Here is a 25,033-nt window from a genome sequence, read left to right on the forward strand (position 1 = left end):
AACGCGGTCGTTGTAACAACTGCGTTATGGCATGCGTTGTTACGCATACGTGGTAAACGCTGTTTACCCGCCATGATCACCGCAACCGACGACATTAGATGCCTTCTAGGCCGAAGTGAGATTGAAGCCATGATTCTCCTCGACCTCTCTGCAGCCGTCAACACAGTTTCCCACCACATCCTCATCGCCGTACTCCGCCACATCGGCATCCAGGGTAACGCCCTTGAGTGGATCCCCTCCTTCCTCATAGGACTAACACAGTGGGTCTGCCTACTACCCTTCATCTCCGAACTGAAACGTACCAGCAAAACCCCCCCACCTCAGATCTCTCCACTTCAAGCTGATGACTCGGGCCTACAAAACCCTCCACATCATCGAACCCACCTACATCAACCACCGTCTGACATTCCACCTTCCCACCAGGAACCATTGCTCCATCTCCCTCGCCCTTGCACGCATTCCCCACATCTGCAGCAGAGGTCGTTCCTTCTCCTACCGCGCTGCCAAGTCCTGGAACGACCTTTCCCTCCACCTTCGAACCTCTGCTTCGCTCGCCGACTTCACAAAGGGGTTCAAGACTTGGCTTTTCAACTAAGGTCCCAGATCCTCAGCGCCTCTATCCCATCAGGGGTGATAAGCCACGCTATACAAATACTGTTTGATTGATGCCTAACGAGTGCTACTGTGCTCCTCAACTTGATCTCACTAATATGTGCCATCATATCATGACTTCATGCACAGACAAGGTCTGCTCCAAAGTTACTTAGTAATATACTTCTTATCCTCCCTGTCTACGAATGCTAGATGACTATACACACAGTCACTCAACATGTCCATCATATACTTCATGGCATGAAATGGTACTTCCTAAGTTGTCAATCATAGCTGTGCTCTTAAACTCCACTTCTCTCCCAAACTTGTCACTCTTTATGTGCCTTTGCCTTTCCTTTTCTTTTAAAGATCTATTTTAAGTTTTTGCAACATGAAAATGACTGAACAAATACAACCCCCTATCAGACTGTTTACATTTCCGTCAATCATAAGTAGAATTAAATACGACTACATGATGGATCATATCCTCCAGGGTTCCAGCCCCGTCTTCACCATCCCCAGTGGTATCCCCACACAAACGTTGATATTACCACCAGCTTATCCACCTCCACCTGGCATATTGTGATGGTGAGTGTCCACAAACCAGACTTCATGACGCATCTTCCTCAAAGCATTTCCGTAAGCCCCATAAAAAATAAAAAAAACGATTTGGGCGACCCCGCACCTTATATGTATGTTCTTCTGCACACGATGCAGCAATCCATGTTGGCTTACCATGTTACCACCATCGGGGGCACTCTTCCCTCCACCATCGCTGTATCCCTTTGCCTTTCTGCCCTAAGAATTTTTTTTAATGGTAGTCATTGTTGTCACAGATGACTTGTTAGCACTTCGACTACTGCAAATGGGACACATTCTGCTAAGGACCTTTTTTTTTTCTTCATCATAACTTCCAGTGGGAAAGTGGGGGCAATACTTTCTTATACTAATCATGAGGCTATGAGTAAGGTGCTTTCACGTATTTCCTTTTGAAGAAGTACTTTGTTGAGGTCCAGTCTAAGATATTTTTAAACCCTATTCTTTCAAACCGCCATTTGTGTGGCTATAGTACAAAGTGTTCAAAATGTACATTCACTCACATTGAGACTCCCTTTTGTGCATAGAACCCTATTAACAGTAAAAAAAAATCATGTTTAGCATTATGCCTTGGGCTCACTGCCTTGCACCAGAAGATGAATGTTTACCATTCACCCATCAGTGTTTCCTCATAATTCCTAAGGTATCATGCCACATACATGCTATGGGGATATAGCTACGGTTGTCATGGTGGCACTGGATGCTTGTTTCTGGTCCAGGGAAGACATGGCTTGGCAGTTTGGGCTGGACAGTTCTGTAGTAGGGGATCTCTGTGTATAGTCATAATCTAGTGAATAGTCCCGCCCATGTGCGTGGACCCCGGAGCAATAAAAAATAATCTCTAAAGGTGACAAATCATGCAGACCTGCATACACCTTTAAGAGAGAATTTAATTTAAAGACAGATAATGCAGCCTATACCCACAGGCTACACTGTCCAGAACGTCAACCAGAATTCCACAAACAGCACTGCCTGTCCAGCTTTTCTCCACATAGGACAAAACCCTGCCTCTATCAGCAAAAGCCTCTGGAATGATAGAGAGGAAGGAGTGGACAGACAAGCCCCATAGGCTGCCATTATGTGGCTTAGAACAGGATACTGTGCCTTTAAAAAAACTTTCCAGATTTCCAGAACTTTCCCCAGTATCCCAGAATGCCCAGCAGGTCCCTTTTACTTTCAGTTCTTTTTTCCGGCTCCTGCTAGCAGGACCCTGGAGCATTGAGCTCTCCCCTTTTCAAGGGTTAATTGTAGTTTTTGTCAATTTTTGTCACTTTTTCAAGTGCTTAGTGGCTGGTACTGTCAACATGCCTGGCTTGTTCGACAAGTGCCCGGAGTGTGGTAGAAAAAAGGCTAAAACAGATCCACACGAGGTGTGTATAGGTTGCCTTCCCCAGTCCCACGTGCCTGAAGACTGTGAAATCTGCCACTCGTTCTCAGCCAGGACCCTGAGGGACAGAATGAAGATCAGGCTTCAAGTCCTGGAGGAGAGAAGGCTGAAGGCACCAGGTGGGTCTGGAGGGGCTGATTTGGCCCATACTGAGGCATCTGGGGGGCTCCCCAGGGGCAGGAAGACCAGTAAGCGTCCCCAATCCCCGTCGACGTTGAGGGCGTCGACGGCGGCGTCGAGGGGGATGACTACCATCTGTTCGCCGTCTCCCCAGGGCTCTGGGGAGAAGCGGCGTCGACGGTCGACGTCGAGGGACCTGAACAGGCCGCCGTCGACCACATCGGCATCTTCTGCGACGACGCCGTCGACGTCGCCGTCCAGCGGTCGAGATCGGACCCGGCGTCGGCGCTCGCCGTCGAGGGGAGATCGCCGTTCGCCGTCGGTGAAGAGGAGACGGTCGACGTCGCCGTCGAAGAGAGATTCGACGTCGAGACGATCGACGTCAAGCAGATCGCCGTCGAGGCGCAGATCGCCGTCGAGGCGATGCGCCTCGAGACGAAGATCGCCGTCGAGGCGAAGGTCGCCGTCGAGGCGAAGATCGCCGTCGAGGAAGAGAGAGTCATCGGAATCGGTGTACTCTGTGGTGTATACGCCTCCTCGGATGCCTACAACACCGCCTCCTCCTCCACCACCTCCGACTCCGCCTCCGCCGCCACCGCCACCTCCACCGCCACCACCGCCTCCACATCCGCAGCCAGCACCACTGCCTCCGCCGCCCCCACCTCGGTCGTTACCACGCACTCCGTTGGGGCTGCCGGCGGTTCCTCCGCGGTCGGTTTCCCTTCCGAGGTACCCGAGTCCGCCACAGGGGACTCTGAAGCCGCGACGTCCGTGGTCGCCGGGACCGGCTAGACCTGCGGGCAGACCGAAGCCGAAGAGGTCGCGCTCCCGCTCTCTCAGGAGGAGAATATCACGGAGCCATGGACGGTCATCGTCGGACTCAGGACGACGCCGTAGGAGGCACAGGTCCAGGTCGCACACGTGGTCCTCGACCAGAGATTTTTCCCCGACGCTGTCGGACTCGCCGGGGACTAGGGTGTCTCCGGTGGACGATTTGGTCTCTTTCCAAGAGGTGCTGTTGAGAGGGGCAGCAAAGTTGGGTATCACGGTGACGGTTCCAACACCCACGACGTCCGTGATATTCGAGACACTTCCTAAGAAACATCTGTCTCGCCCTCTACTGCCTCTTGTACCAGGACTGGTGGAGCCCGCGTTGGAGCTGTTCCTCACTCCCGCGGTGACGAAAGCCGCCCCCTCCAGGCTCATGAAAAAGTATAGGGCCCCGGAGTCGGACCCTACCTTTTTGAGGGTGGACCCGAAGCCGGATTCGGTCATCGTGACGGCGGCGAGGAAACAACATGCGACCGCTCCTTCATCGACGGTCCCGCCTGACAAAGAAAGCCGCTGGCTGGATTCTGCGGGCAGGAAGGTGTGTGGGACTGCCGCCACCACCATGAAGGCGGCGAGTGCAGGGGCTTTGTTGGGGCGTTACGACCGGGCCCTGTGGGAGTCCCTGCAGCAGTATGCGGACCTGCTGCCCCGGGACAGGAAGGAGGACTTCTTGGAAACAGTGCGCGAGGGCATGCTGGTTTCGAATCAGGTGATTGGCGCGGCGGCGGATGTCTCCTTGTTGGCCGCCCACGCCTACTGTCATGGCGTCCACCAGAGGCGGCATTCGTGGCTGTGCCTGACGTCCCTCAAACCAGAGGCGCAGAGTGGCTAACCTGCCCTTCTCGGGGGAAACCCTGTTTGGAAAACATGCGGATGATGAGATGGCCCGCATGAAGGCGGAGGCGGAAACCCTGACGACCGTCGGGTGGAGAAGGCCGAGAAGAAGAAGCGCCCGTTCCAGAGGCGGTTCGGGTCTACGGGCAGAGGGCGTGGGCAGGGTTCGGGACAGCAGCAGCACCAACAGCAGCAGTTCCGGAAGCCCTTCCAGAAACGCCAGAGGGGTAGAGGAGGCCAGCAGGCGGCTACCACTACCAAGGGCCCGGCCGGGTCTCGGCCCTGAGCGGCTACTTCCCCCCTCAACCGTTACCCACTCCAGTGGGGGGAAGCATTCAACTTTTTCCGGCAGAGTGGAGAAAAATTACTCAGGACAAGTGGGTGCTGAATATTGTTTGCAATGGATACAGTCTTCGGTTTATCAGCCCGCCTCCAGCGATTCCGCCGGTCAGCTCTCAGTTCCAGCTGAGAGAGCTCCAGGCGGAGGCAGACATCTTGTTGAGAAAAAAGGTGGTAGAAGAGGTACCTCTGTCTCAAAGGGGAAGAGGTCTGTACTCTCGGTTCTTCCTCGTTTGCAAGAAGGACAAGAACGAGTTCAGGCCCATTCTGGATTTGCGACAGGCAAACAAATGGATTTGCAGAGAGAAGTTTCGCATGCTATCGTTGCATCAGATTTACCCTCGGCTGCAACGGGGAGACTGGCTCTGTGCCATAGATCTACAGGATGCGTACTTCCATGTGCCCATAGCACGGAAGCACAGGAAGTTCCTGCGATTCCAAGTCGGCGCCAATCACTATCAATACACAGTACTGCCATTCGGGCTAAAGTCTGCGCCCAGGATCTTCTCGAAGTGCATGGCGGTGGTGGCGGCACATCTGCGAAGGAACAAGGTGTTTGTCTACCCGTATATGGACGATTGGCTGATCAAGGCGTCATCCTTCTTGGAAGCGCAAGATCACTTCGGGTGGACGTGCGCTCTCTTGCACAAGCTGGGGTTACACGTCAACATGTCCAAATCGGTCCCGACTCCGGTCCAGTGCATACAGTACCTGGGAGCCTCCATCGATACGCGGTCTGCAAGCGTGTCTCCTTCGGAGGAGAGACGTTTATCACTCCTTCGGAAGGCTCAGGCCCTCAGGACTGCTCCATCGACAGTGAGGAAGGTGTCTTCTCTACTGGGATCGATGGCCTCCTGTATCTTCCTCACGCCTCACGCACGGCTACACATGAGACCACTGCAGGAGTGCTTGGAGGATCAGTGGGATCAGAGGACAGGCTCTTGGGACGACAAGATAGGACTGTCTCTACATGCTCTTCAGTCTCTGAAGTGGTGGTGTTCGGCGGAAAACCTCCTCAAGGGGGTTCCCTTCCACAAGGACATTCCCACGACGAGTGTTGTGACGGATGCGTCTCTCCAGGGCTGGGGAGCGCATTCCGGGGACTTGCAGATTCAAGGAAAGTGGTCGCCTTTGGAATCGACGTACCACATCAATTTCCTGGAACTCAGATCTGTCTTCCTGGCACTGAAGGCCTTCCTTCCGTCCTTCCAGACCGACTCGCTGCTGATACAGACGGACAATACAACCACGATGTATTACCTCAACAAGCAGGGGGGGTCGAGATCGCGCACTCTGTCGTAGGAGGCGCAGGCGATCTGGCACTGGCTTCTGGCCCGAGGACTGACGATTACGGCCACGCATCTGCCAGGGGTGCAGAATGCTCAGGCGGACGCCTTGAGCAGGCTGATTCAGGAAAACCATGAATGGGTCATAAACGACGAAGTACTAGAAGAAGTCTTCGCAAGGTGGGGGACTCCAGACGTAGATCTGTTCGCCACCGCCGAAAACAGCAAATGCCGAGACTTCGCATCCAGGTACTACCAGCGGGGGACGCTGGGGAATGCGCTATGGATCGATTTGGTCGAACAGCTTTCTGTACGCTTTTCCACCCATTCCCCTGATTCCGGCAGTGCTCATCAAGCTGTCCCAGTCCAGGGCACGGATGATCCTGATCGCCCCGGAATGGCCCAGGCAGTGGTGGTTCACGGACCTACTTCACCGGTCTCTCCTTCCTCACATGCGGTTGCCGTGCAGGCCGGACCTTCTCACGAAGTTCGGGGGCGGATGGTGCACCCCAACCTCTCGTCTTTGAGTTTGGCGGCATGGCTCCTGAAATAGTGCAATATGGCCATCTGAATCTACCAGACGATTGTATGGACATACTGAAGGAGTCTAAACGACCTTCCACTAGGACATCCTATGCCTACAAATGGAAGAGGTTCTGTATCTGGTGTAAGTCCAAGAACTTTGATCCGACGACATGTAAGGAAGATGTCATCCTTCCGTACCTTTTACATCTGGCGCAGTCTGGCCTTAATTTCCATTCCATTAAGGTTCATCTGGCTGCTTTGACTGCTTACAGGAAATGCCCTTCACAGACTTCCTTCTTTCAGATCCCTGTGGTCAAGGATTTTTTGGAAGGCTTGAAGAAAGTGTTTCCTCCCGTCAGACTTCCCTCGCCTTCCTGGGACTTGAATGTGGTGCTGTCCAGACTGATGAAGGAGCCTTTTGAACCCATTCACAAGGCTTCATTGCAGCACCTATCCTGGAAGGCGGCGTTCCTAGTGGCCATTACATCGGCCCGCAGGGTGAGTGAACTTCAGGCATTATGTTGTCAAGAACCTTATACTGTATTTCATGCTGCTAAGGTTGTGATGCGTACTCACCCTAAATTTCTTCCTAAGGTTATCTCTGATTTTCATGTCAACCAGACCATAACTTTACCTACGTTCTTTCAGAATCCCTCTTCACCAGCGGAAAGGTCTCTCCATTCCCTGGATGATCGGAGGGTGTTGAAATTTTATCTGGATAAGACCAAGGATATTCGTAGGTCTGACCAATTGTTTGTTAATTATGGATCAGTCAGGACTGGTCTTGCGACCTCTAAGCAGTCCATTTCTCGGTGGATTGTGTCCTGCATACAATTGTGTTATCAAAAGGCTAATAAGACCTTAGGGGGTAAACCTAAGGCTCATTCCACCAGGGGCAAAGCTGCCACGACGGCTTTGCTGCGTAATGTTCCTATTGCGGAAATCTGCAAGGCGGCCACTTGGAAGTCGGTCCATACCTTTGCTGCGCATTACTGCCTGGACTCGGATGCCAGGGCAGATGCTCAGGTTGGGCAGGCTTCGCTGCGAAATTTGTTCGCACAGTAGTGGTTTTTGTCTTGTTTGTTCTCCACCGCTGTTGTTGTGTGGGGATGGGCTTGCCATTCTATTCACTAGATTAGGACTATACACAGAGATCCACTACTGCAGAAGGAGTAGTTTCTTTTCTGTAACTCCAGTTCTGTAGTAGGGGTATCTCTGTTATAGTCATAAGCGCCCGCCCTCCTCCCCGGTGGAGAGATAATTATTCATATGAAGAATGCTACAGGTCTGGCGTGCTACGCCTTCAAAAAGAACTGAAAGTAAAAGGGACCTGCTGGGCATTCTGGGATACTGGGGAAAGTTCTGGAAATCTGGAAAGTTTTCTTAAAGGCACAGTATTCTGTTCTAAGCCACATAATGGCAGCCTATGGGGCTTGTCTGTCCACTCCTTCCTCTCTATCATTCCAGAGGCTTTTGCTGGTAGAGGCAGGGTTTTGTCCTATGTGGAGAAAAGCTGGACAGGCAGTGCTGTTTGTGGATGTTGGTGGAATTCTAGTTGAAGTTCTGGACAGTGTAGCCTGTGGGTATAGGCTGCATTATCTGTCTTTAAATTAAATTCTCTCTTAAAGGTGTATGCAGGTCTGCATGATTTGTCACCTTTAGAGATTATTTTTTATTGCTCCGGGGTCCACGCACATGGGCGGGACTATTCACTAGATTATGACTATAACAGAGATACCCCTACTACAGAACTGGAGTTACAGAAAATAAACTACTCCTTCTCATGAGGCACATGATTTGCATGTGGCTGTGTCTGAAGTGGGGTGGCGAAGTGAGCTAAGGAAAGGCGATGAATTCAACCCAGATCTGTGACCTGGGGGTGAGTGTCCGTCCATCATCACCTTGTGTTTGCTTTGTTTGCCCTAAGTTGGCAGATATGTGTCCAGAAGTGGATCCCTTGCTCACTTTGCCACCTAATTCAAGCTAGCCTGGCTGATGAGGGCTGTGAGCCCGAAACCGGTCCCAAGATGCTTGTTTCTGGTCCAGGGAAGACATTGCTTGCCAGTTTGGGCTGGACTATCCCTTGAGGCACAGGTTCAAGACTGATTTTCATGTAGCTGTGTCTGAACTGGGGTGGTGAAGTGAGCTAAAGAACGATGATGGATTCAACCCAGATCTGTGAGTGTCTGAAAAGTTTCAGCGCTCTGTCCATCTCCTCGTGTTTGCACTGCTTGGTTCTGTGACATGGCATGAAGTTCTATACGGCTCTCAACCGTGTTAACAGTATGTGATATTACCTCCGCTCTTCTTGGCTCTCAATTTCTGAGCAGTTTTAGAATGCTGTCCTAGAAGCAGTGAAGTGTGGTTTATTAGTTTGATCTCTCTGCCCCTGCTGTGTGACTTCTTGTATAAAGCCATGGATTCACTCTCTTAAGGAGTGGCCATAATTGTGGTGGATGTTAATATTCCATGCGTGCGCTATACAAGTGCTACTTGACAACTGCAATCCAAGGTAATCCTTTTAAATCACTTCATTCACAGTGGAATTTAACCAGCTGCAGCAGGGCATCTTGGTTACTTGAGAATTTGTTCTAAATTAAAATCCTCCGATCCAGGCTGCCAATAGGATCATTATCTACTGGCGGTCGCCAGTAGATAGTTATAGTTAGGACCGTGTTTCCATAGGAAATCTCAAAATTCTATTTTGAATAACTTTGGCGCCGGTTGACGAATCCTCGCGAAATTTTCAAAACTAATGGGGCGCTCCGCTCAGCTCCTACCCTTAAAGTCTCGGGGTGATTCGTCAAGCGGGGGCTGAGAAAAAGGTGGGGTCCCAAAACGCGTTTTCCCCATGCATTTTTCCATAGGACCTTTAGACACAGCTACAGCCCGAACGGCTGAATAGAATTACTTGAAATTTGGCAGAGAGGTAGCCATAAGGTCAAGGAAGTGCCTTTTGGAGGTCTGGTGTAAATTTGTTCAGTAGTTCCTGAGAAAAAAGCATTTAAAGCAATATATATATCTGTAAGCGCGCTCCGTGCGCTTACGGTAAGCTTACCGTACGCGTACGGTGCCGTGCGCGAGCTCAATTCTGATTGGTGGTTACATGACTGTAAACATTCGAATCGGTCGAAATCAGAAAGTGTCGGCCGCCATTTTCTGTCTCTCGCACTGAAAAACAAAGGGGGATAACGTGAAAAGGGGGCAACGAAGAGAGTTGCAGACCCCCTAGCGTTTGTCAGGGGGTCCACGAAGGACCCAAAAGTACGAAATACATTTAATAATTTAAAAAAAAAACGCGCAGTGCGCGTACGGTAAGCTTACCGTACGCGCACGGCAAAAAAAAAAAAAAAAAGAAATAACAATCACATTTATTAAATAAATTGAAGGACCCGCAAGGGAGAAAAAAAAAGTTGTTACTGTGTAAAAAAAGACGAGGCGCGCACGGTATGAACTGCGCAACGTGGGCGCTCGGTGCGCGAAGCGCACCGAGTGCCCACAGCGCGCGCACGGTGCGCGAAGCGCACCGAGCGCGCAGGGTGTGCGCACGGTGAAAAACCAGAAAAAAAAATAAAAAATAAATACATAACTTAGCATTTAAAAAACCGTACAAATTCACTGAAAAAATCATAGGTTTCACACACGTTATAGTTAGGAATTAGTATTTAAAAAACCTTGCAAATTCACTTAAAAAACCATAGGTTTCACACATGTTATAGTTAGCTGTACATTTCACTCGTAAAAAAACAATGAAATTCCACGTTCTAGTTAGATCAGGTAACTATAACTTGCGCGACCGCAATCCACAATGTGTCATTTCAGATGTCATCATTGATGTGAAGAGTGATGTCACTGACCATGTCATGAGTGATGTAATATGTGACGTCATCAGCAGTTTATTGTGGGCGCGCAAGTTATAGTTACCTGATCTAACTATAACGTGGAATTTCATTGGTTTTTTACGAGTGAAATGTACAGCTAACTATAACGTGTGTGAAACCTATGGTTTTTTCAGTGAATATAAATATGGATACGTTTTTTACAGGTGGCCACGGACTCGTTAGTCCTGTTGTGTGCATTCTCATGTTTAAAAGGGATAATCTGTATCATACAAAATGAAATATGCCGCCTACTGTAAATATGATGCATTAAAAATGATTTATGTGATCAATCAGTAGCTTTATTCGGTACATATAAGCAAACCATAAAAGCTCAAATGAATAAATTCATTACAAATTATAAAAACAGACAGGTTGAAATTGTATCAAAATCGTTAACAAAGAAGGCAATGCAAAGAAAATATGGAGCATCCACAAAAGTGCAGGGTGGGGAGTTGGTGGCGATAGACACATGTAGGGAAGACCATAGTTCATCCTATAAAAGGATTTGTGCAGTCAAAAATCGTGACATTAAGCAATAAGAAATTTGGAATACCAGCTAAGAGGATCACTGTCGGCCAAAGGTAAAACATGTCACCCTTCTGCAAAACCGAGAACAGAACTAAGGTAAGAAGAATTACAGCCTACAAGTCTGAAATCTGCAGTTGTTAAACACAAAAGCTGGACAATCTTGAAAGAAACACATCGAAGCACATTGCAAAATTTCCATTGCACCGAGCACCTTGGTCAAAGCTGATCTATCATTGGAACGATAGAAAACAAAATCCCAGTCAGCCATGGAGAAGATCAAATTTGGTTATAAAAGACTCATTAAAACCTGCTTGTTTAAACGAATGATGGTGAGAACCCGATAGTAGAGCACAGCACAAGAGAACTAGCAAGTCCAATCAAAAAGGTATGACACATTTTTTTTTATTTGAAATAAAGTATAATAGTCCTTGGATTAGGCCTATTAATTTTTGCACCAAGGCTTCATGCTGTCTCCCAAAACTAAAACAGACTGCAAAAAAAAGTCCAGATGCTTTTTTTTGCAGGGGCAGCTACATATGACCAATCATTTACACACTGCATTGTGGTATGCCTTCGCAAAATAACTAAAGGACCTCCGGAAGTAACTCCTTATCTGGTGATCCTGACCGGGGTACCAGAGTTGAAAGAGGGTGTTGAGGAGCCCATCGGATCTTTGAAGAACAAGGTACAGCATTGGCTTAACTTAAGACGGCCATTGCCCCCCAACAGGACGAGCAAAATCTTAATGGTGCGTAGAGTACCTTGGGTAGGGCAAGGCAAAAAAACTGTTGTGGGGGATTGTATATTGGTTAATTTTGATGATCCGGGTACGGTCGATTACATTTGCTCATGGGATAATCAGCATAACTATGAAGGTATAGCAACTAAGCGTCTGTCCTTTTTTTACCCTCCCAGAATCCGCCACGAACCAGCCTTTGTTCGAAGCTGGGGAATGGTAGATTCCCAAGAAAGAGTAGTAGACGGGTGGGAAGGGGGTTGGCAAAAAAATAGAGAAGTACGCCCTATCGACATCTGGAAGGAATACCGATTGACAATAGGTTTAGCTGTTTGGAAACGGTCGATTGACTCTCTCCGACTGCTGCGGTCAAGGGTGTTTTCGCTGGGGATCCCAGTGTGTCAACTAATAGAAAAAAACATTTACCAAATGTAAATGTAGGGGTTATACCTGAGAGCCTGGAATCTGAGACAGAAGTAAGATTAATTACGTCACGATCCATAGCAAAAGAGTCACTTAGCACAGAATTTCTAGGACTCAAAAATACTGACCCTGAACATGTATTACCCAGTCAACAATCTCTAATTTGTCGAGGAAGGGAGGTTGGAGAAAAATCCCCACAGATAGAATTAGGCACTGGTACTGATAATCTTCAAGGGAATTGTAAATAAGTACGCCTTGGTTTAGATTGACTACCACTCAAAATGGCCTGAGGTAGCATTTACTGGAGACATCAAAGCCTCTAATGTTATCGAATTTTGTGACCAAATTTTTTATAGGGAAGGGTGTCCTGATATGTTAGTCACGGATAATGGGCCCCAGTTCATAGCAGAGGAATTCAAAATGTATCTGTCCAAAATGGGCATCTGTCACCACACTACCGCTGTTTACAATCCCAGGGAAAATGGTTTCGTTGAGAGATTTAATAGAGTACTGAAAGAATGTATCCAATTATCGGAAGGGTGTGGTGGACATTGCAAAGAGGCAGTGAAGGAAATGTTGTGGAGTTACCGAACAACACCCCATTCTGTTACCAATGAATCTCCATTCAGACTTCTCAAAGGCAGACAACCTGGAACTAGGGTTGTTCCGCGGTGGATGCTCAAGGATCAATCACGACCGTTAGCAACAAGAGTCTAGAGTGTAGAGTCAAAAAATACCAGGAGAAATATGTGCGCAGACACAATGACAACTTGAAAAGGAACTAACCAGCATTTGTTGCTGGTAATTGGGTGAGAACATATGGTGTGGGCACTCAAAGGAAAGGTCTATCAAAATGGTCAATACCAAAGTAAATAATTAAGGTTGTTGGCAACAATGTTTGGCTAAGTGATGGGAAAGTGTGGAATACTCGAATCATCACCATTTGCAATGATACGGACATACATGTCTGGGAAAAGAAAACTGGTAAGGATCATTTGGGGAAAAACAGTGATGATGGAAGGGATAGGAAAGTTCCAGGATGGCATAATGATTACATTACTTATTGATTCCAGGTGTAAGAGATTAACCAATTATATGCATTCTGTATTATAGTAATGAGTTACTGTATTATAGTAATCAGTTATTTCTTCATTATACCTTTTGCATATTTTGTTTTATTTTTGTAGCTTGTATAACTTCTGTTTTTTTTGTTGTTGTTATTGTATTTATTATTATTAAGGAAAGGAGATATGTTATATCCTGATATGGTGACTTAGCAAAATGCTACATTCCTGCCTAGGCAACCAGAATGTGTTAGAGTTCTGGAGGATGCCAGGCAGAGGAGAGCTGGCAGTTGCTGATAGAGGATGTGTCTAGGGGTTGTTCCTAAGAACTTGAATAAAGTTCCTTCTTCAATTAACTGGTCTACTCCTCTTAAAGCATGTGATTTGTGGGAGATGTTTTGCATTCTTTCTTACATTGCTCTTGTGTTTTTTTTCACCCCGACTAGCTTGCTCAGCCCTTGGGATTACCCAGTTAGATTCTGTGATCATTGCCCCGCCTCCCATCGATGATGACTCGAATCTTTCCTTGGAACACTTACAGCCTTACTGGGAGGAGCTTGAGCGCCTCGTCCAAAACAAGAAGGTTGTTGCCATCGGCACCTCTGATTTGGATAAAACGTTGTTGGAACAGCTTTACCAATGGGCACAGGTGAGGCATATGGTACTCCAGTAGGCACACATTTAAGGAGTCAAAGCTGTGTGCGCGCTGAAAGCCATTTATTGAAACTGAATTTCATATTTACTATGCTCACGAACGTTTTCTGTTTTCATATTCAACTCCTAATAATTCTTTGTTTAATAATATATTTGTAACATGTTACAAACAAGCATTTACAATGCAATGGTCTCCGCATTGTTAAAGTTAGAGCTATTGGCATTGCTCATGACATAATTTTTGTTTGTTTTTGTTTTTAAAACATTTAAAGAAACGACATTGTTATTTACAATGTCAATAGCTTAATCACTCTCAAATGCGAGCCTATTGCATTTGCACCCACACACAGAGCCACACACACAAAGCCACCCACACACACACAGCCACCCACACACACAGAGCCACTCACATAGAGCATGCTGCGGGCTCCCGCTAGACGGCCAGCCTCCCCTCCGAGGCTCTGTGCAGCAGCCTAGGTGCCTCACCTCTCTCACTGTCCGAGCACCACTACCCTATTGGGTGCCTGTGGCAGGGAGACCTTTCTTTAGGGAACCTGATCGCCATTCTTTTGGGCTCTTTGCTGGCGCCAGCTCCATGGCTTAAGACCTGGGCATGCTCGGGTTTCCTGGGGATTGCAGCTTCCCGGTGAGAGATAAAGGCCTCTCTTTGTCCTCCCGCAAACAATCGTCATTTGTCCGAGGATGTCCTGAGCGGAGCAGGCTCCTCCTATTGTAGTTTGTGGTCGTGTTGGGGGAGGGGGGGCAGGATTTATTTTTTCACATTAGATATTTGAGTGCAATAGAAGAGAAGCACGCAGATCGGAAAGTCGGGCGAAGAGGGTAATGGCAAACATGTCACAAAGGGAGACAGGAGGAAGTTGCAAGAGTGTGGAAAGGGGGCAAGGAGTCTCTTATGATGTGTATGAAAAAGCCGTGAGGTGGATTTGAGACTACCAAGGTGTGTGTGGTTCAGAGCAGAGCTTCCGTTACCGGCACTCTTTCTTTAACAAATTTGGTGGATATATTTACCCTGCTTACCGCTTGCACGCAGGGTCTGACCTGTTATTTATATGACAGACGCACGGTAGTAACCAAGCACGAAGCCACGTGTTAATTGTCGGGGTTAAACCGTCTCGCGTTGCTTTTGGGAGGAACCGTGAGTTTTAGACCTGCTTCCACAAGAGGACAGTGGGGGGAAGGGAGAAGGGGCAAATCACTTAGGGCCATATGTAGGTAGGCTGTGTTTTGCGATTCTCTAATTGCAATTTTTAGGGAATCGCAATTAGAGAATAGCAAAACGCTATGTAGGTAGGATTAGCAATTTTGTTTGCGAATCCCACCTATTCCTTATTTGCGATTCTCTAATTGAGAATCGCAAATAAGGAATACCTTGCCATTCATTCCTATGGGCTAAAAGGCCCATAGGAATGAATAGGAAGACATTCTCAATTTGCGAATGCAATTTCAAGGGTGCAAGGGTGTCAACATGACACCCTTTTGCACCCCTGTAATGAGCATGGGTGCACATGTGGCGCACATACATGCCCCAAGGGCATGTATGTGCGCCACATGGCACTTTGAATAATGCAAAAAACTGCATTATTGAAAGAAATCGCAAATTACCATCAACCTGAAGTTGGTGGTAATTTGCGATTCCTTAAGCCAAAATAGCACAACTTGGGTGCTTTCTACATTGCATTTAAGGAATCGCTATTTGGGATTCCTTAAATGAATTTGCAAAATAAGGAATCGCAAATTTTGCGATTCCATATTTTGCATGCAGATTTGCCTTCCTACATCCCACTTAGCAAAATTGCGATCGCAAACGCCGAAATTCGGCGAATTTCGGCGTTTGCGATCACAATTTTGCTTTCTACATATGGCCCTTAATCTCTTCGTGCCTGAATGTGTACTGTAAATACGGTGCTATGTAAAGCACTCCAATACCTTCGGGTCGAGTTCGCGCTATATAAATATGGAAAGAAAAAGATAAAATACCCTACCCTCGCGCGCACACAACAGTCACATGATGTCTTACATGGTCAGATGGATCACGATTGGTGGAGTAATACGAGGGTCACGAAAACTCATGGGAAATGTAGTTACGTTTTCTGTTTATGTTGATTGGCTGCTGTGTTTAATTAAGTAAAAGAGTTTAATCAAGTAAAAGAAAGAGAAGCAATAATCTGAAGCCTCCGTCCTGACTTAACATGCATTTTAAACCACATCGCCGACCCCGTGTCCACTGTATCAAGGATGAAAGGCCCATACTTTTTATACACACTCAGACAGCTTTTATGTTCGCGGCCGAAATGAGTTTCACTTTCATGTTTTATTAACATGACCCAGCACAAACACATTCTTCATGGTAATGACGCGGAGGCACAAAATGGCAATCGTAGGTAAACTGTTCGCTGTACGGTGTTTGCGTGAATTAGTCTCCGATGCTAACAGTCTTAATGGCACAGCGGATTAGTTTATTTATTCACAATGAATAATGCGTTTGCCCTGCCTCTCCATTTCGACCTGTGGAACCGGAGAGTCACCCTTGTATCCACAAAGAACAAGCACACCACTGCCTTTCTCCGAGGTGAAAGCAGGAATGCCTCGTAGAAAGGCAGCGGCATTTTCGGATTCGGGGGCGTGTTTTCGGATTCGTGGGCGTGTTAAACACGCCCTGAGAACTTGCGAAAAACACGCCCCCGAATCCGAAAAGGACAGAGCCTGTTCGGAGAGACAATCCTCTTCTCCAATGGCTGGCCAGCATTCAAGAGGCCAGCCAATGGAGAAGAGGAGAGAAGAGGGGCGGGTTCAAGCCCCTCTTCTCCAAAACACTCCAAAACATTAAATCTCGGACCGAGACTGCGCAAGCGCAGCCTTCGAGCCGAGACCTAAAAAGCAGGCCAGCTTCCAAGCGCAGATTCAATTTTTTTATACACAACTGATAATTAAAAACAAACGCATGGAAGCCGGGTTACACACTCGCATGATAAATACAAAACTGTTAAAGTAAAATATCAGTGTGAAGGCAACGGACCCAAAAAAAGGAAGTCAACCAGAGCTTCAAAAGAGACAACCGTGCCTCAGTAAGCAGGATAGAGGAAAGCAATTCATAAGTCTAGACAACCGTGCCAGAAAACGACCAATCTGAGGATTTGATTTTACAGAATCTTCCAGAAGCGTAATAAAGCTCCTTTCTCCAGTGCAGCCTGAGACTTTGAATTTGGTGTTCAGATAAGGTGGGCAGCAGCATGTAGAGCGTAATGTGTAGCACTGTCAGTCTTGAAGTTTAGGTGCATTGATTGCAGGCGTACAACGTCCATTGGGCAAAAAGGGCTTTAGACATTTGTAAAGTAACGGCAGGGGTAAAATATGCCCATTCCAGGACAAAATCAGGGATGCCAGAAACACTTCCACAACAAAAAAAGACAGGAGAAGTTTCCATCAAACAACAATTAAAATGACAGGGTGTTTGTTGCCTTCGTATGGATAAACAGATACAATTTGTTGTATGGCTTTGAATGTATATTTTAATTGTAATTTGTCGAACTTCCTAAAAGCTGTAAGGTCAAGCATAATGTGGGGTCCTATTTAATTGTAATTATATAGCTCTTGAAACCCCTGATGAGGCATCAAATCGCTTTTTGGGGAGTAGCACGCTACTCCGGAACCCAAAAAGGATTAGTGGTGGATTAGTATAGTGACATTTGAGTTAATTTGAGCGGTGGACATGCAAGTCTGTTAGTTGAATTGAAAAGGATAATGGGGGGATAAAAGAGGGAAGAGTCTAGTAAGTATATATTGGGAGAGCATTGTAGTAAGGTGAGGTTTTGGATGAGTATAAGGAGAGATGGAGAAGGGAAGAATCTCTAGAATTAATTAGGGAGATCATAGTAGTAAAATGAGTTTTGACATGAGTCAAAGGTGGGATATGCGAGGGAAGAATTTAGAAGGGTTTTTTCAGAGATCATAGTATACAATTGAGGTATGGGATGATCCAAGGAGGGATAGAGGAGGGAAGAGTCTAGAAAGGGTTATTTTAGAGATTGCAGTAGCAGAATGAGGGTTGGGATGAGTCAGAGTGGAGGTAGAGGATATATTGTGGAAAGGATAGGGTAAAATATAGAGTAATGCATTGGATAGAGTCAAGTTTTTTTTTATTACAGTTGGAGGAAGAAAATATATAGATACATATTTATAACAAGAAATACACATATCTAGATACATACATATAGAGGTGAGCCAATAAATGAACAGGGGGAGCCAAGCCAGAGGCTAGCCGAGAGTCTGGCTGGGCTCTAAATAGTCCATGTACAAGCCAAGCCCAGAAAATGTTGGGTATATAAACTGTGCAACAAACACCTTATAAAAATATGAAAAGGCTCTTCAAAAATACCTGTAACATGCAGAGGCATTTCAAATTAGAACATGAGATTATATGACTGCATTGAGAGGCATTTATTAAAAGGGGCAGTGTTTTTTTTTTTAACTTAAAAATGTTCATGTCCCACTCATCTCCGGCCATGACAGCAATGCCATTTGCGATTTAGGAGGCAAGTCATTTGTCATGCTCACCCAACAAATATCCTTAATTCTTACATGGAGCAACCTTATATTGTAATTAAATTAGACACAACAAAAAGGTGGTCGTATAGCACACACCCTGAACTTACATATTTAAAAGTGCTCTCAAATCAGATGAGGTAAAGGAAGCTTGGTTAATTGAAATAACTCTAGGCACACACAATTTGGTTAAGCCTGGAAAAATCCTAGGTTTTTTCATTTCACATTGTGCCATTCAACCAGTAAATGGGTATCTATTTTCCTCCCCTATCTTACATTAAAGGATATATATATATTTTAATTCTTGGTGCCATAGGTAGAAACAGGTGGCAGGCAGAAGCCACATTATAGCTTGGCTCGTTTTGAGCCCGAGGGCCCAAGAGGACCTCGAGCTGAACCGGAGCCAGGCATTTAACTTGACCTTTCAGTAGCCTTTCCACCTCTATTGGCAAAGCCAATAGGTCTCATCTTGAGCAAATGGCAATAGTCTCTAGCCATGCTGCACATACTTCCCCCATGCTGTGAAGCATTACTAAAGGAAATACATTTACAAAAAGGCACTATGATACATTTTGTTGCCTTCCACACCACTAATGTATGCATCTAGAAAATGACAAGTGTGTGTTTTTGTTTTTAAATTGAAGCGCTGGTGGGGGTGAGTAACAAGAAGAGCTGGGGTGGGGGAAGAAAGCAAAACAGTGGGCTGGAGTGGGGAGGAAGTACCACAGCAGGAGGGGAGGTCAGGAGTGTAGCAATGTCGGGGGGACAGAAGCAACACAGAGGGTGAGAGTTGGGAGAAGGAGCAACAGGGCGAGAGAAGGGTGTAGATGGGGAAAGCAACACAGAGGGAGGGGTTGGGGAGGAAAGGCAACAGTCAAGAGAGCAATGTGGAGCAGCTGGGGGTAAAGCACATGGGCAAGCAAGCACTGGGGGAAGTACGAAAGTCAGAAGGACAAACAGCAGGTAAGAGAGAAGAAGGATGCAGGTCAGGGAGGCTACAGACTGATGATACCGGGAGAAGAAGCAATCCGTTAGAGAGCAACAAGCAGTGAGCAGGGAGAAGTACATGGGTTAAAGACAGAACAGAGTGTGGCGAGGAGAAGAAATTCACACTCCGGAGAATGCTTGAAACCACATTGACTCTCATGGAGTGCTTAAGAGAAAAAAAAGCAGGTCCCTAAAAGTGAGCAGCTGAAGGACTCGATTGGCAATGTTATCCTGGCGGGACGGACACAAGATTGGACAAGGTAATCCATCAAAAAAGCAAGCATATGCGAGTGACAGGAAAGCCTACCAATGGTAAGCAATAGGCTGGCTCGAAGCCTTTGTGTGTTCGTAGTAATTCCACAGGATGCCAGACAACTTAAGAATAAGGTAACAAAAGAAAGATTGCATTTGACATCAGCTTAAAAAAATTCTATCAGTTTTGCAGCGTGACTCTTTCTGGATTCACTATGCTGTGCATTATTCCGCCAGCTAGTGATTGGGTCCGGAACTGTAGAATTTCTTCTCTTTTTAGTTTTTCGTGGCCCAGGTTGGCGTCGACATACCACCATTTGGTGTTCTTCGTGACGTCGACACGCTTCCTCCGGAAGCTCCCACCTTTGGACGCCATCTTCAGATTCTTTTTTCCGCCGTTGGGTCTGGATCAACAGTGAAGGGGCTCCAAATACTTTGGAGAGAAGAATCAACGAAAATAGAAGAAAACTTTAGAAAATATCACCGGGGAAGACACCGGAGATGAAGTAAGGACGAAGGTTGACGACAGAAGAGAGAACATCGAAGAATTTGACGTTTCAAAGGAGAATGCGCATACAGGGGGCTCCCTGGGCGTGGTGATGGACAAAACTCCCAACCTGTGGCACCACACCAAACTTCCCAACAAGGTTATCAAGGAGGTAACCAGGGACAGCAACAGCAGAACTGGCAGTATCCGCCCCGAGGACAATCCTTTCGAGGGCGCAGCCGAGGAAGGGGTAACGGCCAGAGGAGGAGTCAGCCTCCCTCATCAAAGTGACTCACCAGCAAAAACAACGCACACCTGGCCAAGACCTCAGGGGGTGCAGAAAGAGTCAAGGGCCAACAACAAATCAAGACCTTCAACGGTTCCTCCAACACACAACACCAGTAGGAGGCAGATTAAAACACTTCCTCCAGGAGTGGAGGGAAATAACATCAGACAAATGGATATTGAACCTCATACAATACGGGTACTGTATAGATCTAGAAAAACCACCGGCAAACAGAAAGCCAAGGGTCAGAGTACGCTCAACAAAGGAGCGTGCACACTTGATGCAGGAAGCAAGAGAACTGCTAAAGAAAAGAGCCATAGAAATGGTACCACACAAACAATGGAACAAGGGGTATACTCCACCTACTTCCTCATACCAAAGGTAGACGGAACATTACGTCCAATTCTAGACCTAAGATTCTTAAACAGGTTCATAAAGACTCAAAGGTTCAAGATGATCTCACTCCAAGAGGTCATACCTCAACTACAAAAGGGAGATAACATGGCAACTATCGAATTAAAGGAAGCCTACTTGCACATCCCATCAACAGCAAACACAAACACCTCCTCAGGTTTATGATCAACAAAACTCACTACCAGTTCACAGTACTGGCTTTTGGACTAAGATCAGCACCAAGGGTCGTCACAAAATGTCTGGCAGCAGTAGCAGCACACTTAAGGAGGAAGGGGATACATGTATACCCGTACCTCGACGACTGGCTGGTAAAAGCAAACTCATATCACAAGTGCAAGAGGCACATAGAGATAGTGATACAGACGCTTGCCCAACTGGGGTTTTCAATCCATTGGGAGAAAACGTCAATCGAACCACAACAAGTGAAGATATTCTTAGGAGCAGAGATCAACACCATACAAAGCACGGTGATTGCATGTGCAAAGAGGACTCTGGCAATATGCAAAGAGACGCGTCTTTACTGCAAGGGGCAAGCTCTGACAGTGAGGACAGTGAGCAAACTGATGGGAATGATGGCATCATGCATACATTTGGTACCAAATATCCGCCTACACATGAGACCATTCCAAGAATGGATCCAGCAGCAATGGTCACAAGCGACAGGGAGATGGAAGGATCTAGTGGTTGTCACGCAGGCAGTACAGCAAGAAATAGCGTGGTGGAACAAGAAGAACTTAGCACAGGGGAGATCTTTCACACAACCAACTCCAACAGTAACCATTACAACAGACTCCTCCCAGAGGGGGTAGGGAGCACACCCAAACAACCTCAAAGTAAGGGGGTTGTGGGGACATCAGGATGCAATAAGGCACATCAACTACCTAGAACTCAAGACAGTGTTCCTAGCCTTAAAAGCCTTTCAGAAACTGCTGTACAGACACAGAGTACTGATACAAACAGACAATACAACTACCATGTTCTACATCAACAAGCAAGGAGGGACACAATCAGTGACACTTTCCCTGCTAGCGCAGGAAGTATGGAGATTGGCAATCCCCAGACAAATGGACCTGTTAGCAATACATCTACCAGGGAAGGACAATGTAGAAGCAGACTGGTTCAGCAGACAGACGTCCGCATCCCACGAATGAGAGATCAACCAACAAGAAATCCAGAAGGTGTTCCACAACTGGGGAACTCCGCAAATAGACCTATTTGCAACACACCAAAATGCAAAATGCCAAAACTTCGCATCCAGGTTACCGTGCAAACAGTCCCTGGGGAATGCGCTATGGATAAGCTGGTCAGGGACATTTGCCTATGCTTTTCCACCGATACCGCTGCTACACAGGGTACTGAACAAATGCAGGTTCAGCAACATGACGCTCATCCTGATAGCACCCCAGTGGGCCAGACAAACCTGGTTCTCACAAATCATGGAGATGTCACAAAAGCACGCACACAGGTTCCCCGCCAGGAAGGACTTGCTAACGATGGAAAACAGAAGAGTACTACACCCAGAGCCAGAAAGCCTCAGCCTAGCTGCATGGCTCCTGAGGACCTAGAGCTCGCACACCTCAAACTGCCGGCAAGCACGATGGCGGTACTCAGAGAGGCAAGGAGACCTACCACAAGAACGTGCTACGTATCGAAGTGGAAAAGATTCACCGAATGGTGCATTAGGGAGAAACTGCAAACTAGGATTACTAAGGAATCAACAGTACTAAGATACTTAACACATCTACTGCAGAATAAACTAAGCTACACATCCCTAAGGGTCCACTTAGCGACAATTGTGGCTTACACAAGAGGAGAAACGGGGAAATGTTTCTTCACCTCACAGGTGGTAAAAAGATTCCTAGAAGGAGGAAAAAGGATCGCACCTCCAAGCAGAATGCCAGCACCAGCATGGAACCTCAATGTAGTGCTAACACAACTGATGAAGGCACCATTTGACCCTATTCACAAAGCTACACTGCATATGCTCACGCTAAAGACAGCCTTCCTAGTAGCTATCACATCACTGCGACGAGTAAGTGAATTGCAAGTGCTAACACTCCAAGAACCCTACCTGCAAATACAAAGTGATTGGATTGTCATGAGAATGGACCCACATTTCATGCCAAAGGTGGTGTCTAAGTTCCACATCAATCAGACAATTCAAATACCGAGTTTTTTCCAAAAACCTTCCACAAGCACAGAGAGGGCCTTACACACACTGGACGCCAGGAGGGCAGTGATGCACTATATGGAAAGGACAAAAGAGTGCAGGAAAACAAAGCAATTCTTTGTATCCTTTGCCAGCAGTTTTTTGGGATGACCAGTTACCAAAAATACCATTGCACGGTGGATTGCACAAACCATACTGCTTTGCCACAAACAGGCAGCTCAACCATTACAAGGAGCAGCTCATGCTCACTCAAGGAAGAAAGGAGCAACAATTGCGTTTCTAGCCAACACACCAATTCAAGACATTTGCCAAGCGGCTACATGGTCTTCAGTGCACACGTTCACTAAGCACTACTGTGTGGATATCCAAATGAACAAAGAAGCACAAGTGGGACAGAAGGTCTTGCAACACATTTTCAGCAACCAATGCTCATCTTCCACCCAACCTCTACTATAAGGACAAACCGCTACAAAGTCTATGCACAGCATAGTGAATCCAGAAAGATTCACGCTGCAAAACGTATAGTTTCTTACCTGTCGTGTAGTTTTGCAGCTTGGAGACTTTCTGGATTCACTAGCGAACCCACCCTCCTCTGCCAGAAAGATGGACAGGAGGATAAAGGGAGCACAAGATGAAGAAAGACTTTACAAGGTTAGATGAGAGCAAAGTAACACAAGACAAGAAAAAAGAATCCGAAGATGGCGACCAAAGGTGGGAGCTTCCGGAGGACACCAAATGGTGGTATGTCGACGCCCACCTGGGCCAAGGGGAAAAAAAGAGAGAGAAGAAATACTACAATTCCGGACCCAACCACTAGATGGCAGAATAATGCACAGCATAGTGAATCCAGAAAGTCTTCAAGCTGCAAAACTACACCGACCGGTAAGAAACTATACGTTATTCTATTTAATGCACATAATATGCAGCTTTATGTGAAAGTTCTATGCCTCCGTGTTGAGCTTTATGCAGACATCTATGTATACCCTTCAGGAATTTTGAATTCCAGGAGGGTGATTGTATTAATTTTATCAGTCATAGAGGCATGAAAGGTTATCTCTGAGTTGAAGACAACACTTTACAGTGCTAACCACACTGCACAATCTGCTATAGTAAATAAAAAAAGTATTATAACCATAAAAATATAAAATGATGTAGTTGTCAACGTTCCAGAAGCACTAGAATAAAAGGCTTCAAAAAGTCTCAAAAGTGCCCCAAAAAATAATTTAATGTGCTTTTATTGAGAAAAAAGATCACATCACTATGCTGGAATAATGCATGGCTGTATTGTGGAGGAATAGTGACCAGTCATAATTCATTAAAGGTTTTTTCTGTAATTGTGTTGTGTATTCAACTGTTTTTTTTCACTATGCTTGCAATATATATTTTTGAGTTGGAGACTATAATCAATATGGCTTTTGATGCCTCTTGAAAAGATTGTTACCTGAATGACAGTGAACCAGTACACTTATTACACAAATGTAGCGCACTGCACTGTGTTGTCCAGTCTGGATAAATATCCAGTCCACGGTCTCTAGAAAAGTGCATGTGCATGCAATACTGGGGACAATTCACAAAGCAAGTAGTTAATCTACACTTGAAGATTAACTTCTGCGTCCAAGTGTAGATTTACTACATTCTGGGATTCATGGATTCCAAACGTAATCCACATGGAAATCTGCATCTGTGGAACAGTTCGTTGTAGAACCCTTGGGAAACCATCTGATTTACTTATTTCGATCCCATTCCCTGTGTATGGAGATCTCCACCGTAGAGAAATCTACACAAGGGGATGGAATCTCCTGTGCAAATGCATTTTTTTTTCTCCATGGGGAATATTTTGCCAAACCTCTTTCCCTGCACTGCCACCAGTTTTGAAGGTGATCCCTTTTCCTTCCCAGCTGAGAAGGGATTCATGTCGGCCCTTGAATGGATTAAAAAATAAACCTTTCCGGGAAGTGTATTGAAATGCCAGATTTTTTGATTTGCACAAACATACTTGTTGGCCATTCACAAACACCCAAGCCAAGTCATACCTTGGAAAGCCAAGGAACAATCTGGATGACACCCTGTGAGAGTGA

General features: G+C 46.4%; 1 protein-coding gene across 1 annotated transcript in view; it reads left to right on the forward strand.

Moving 5' to 3' along the window:
* The window catches only part of GCLM (glutamate-cysteine ligase modifier subunit), a 111,948-nt gene that overhangs the window by 64,996 nt on the left and 21,919 nt on the right, over positions 1-25,033 (forward strand). The window contains exon 5 of the mRNA XM_085601482.1: positions 13,589-13,791. Coding sequence (XP_085457608.1) covers positions 13,589-13,791 — 203 coding nt within the window. The remainder of the gene's footprint in view (positions 1-13,588; positions 13,792-25,033) is intronic.

Source organism: Triturus cristatus, chromosome 4_2 (genome assembly GCF_964204655.1).
Source record: "Triturus cristatus chromosome 4_2, aTriCri1.1, whole genome shotgun sequence".
Classification (NCBI taxonomy): domain Eukaryota; kingdom Metazoa; phylum Chordata; class Amphibia; order Caudata; family Salamandridae; genus Triturus; species Triturus cristatus.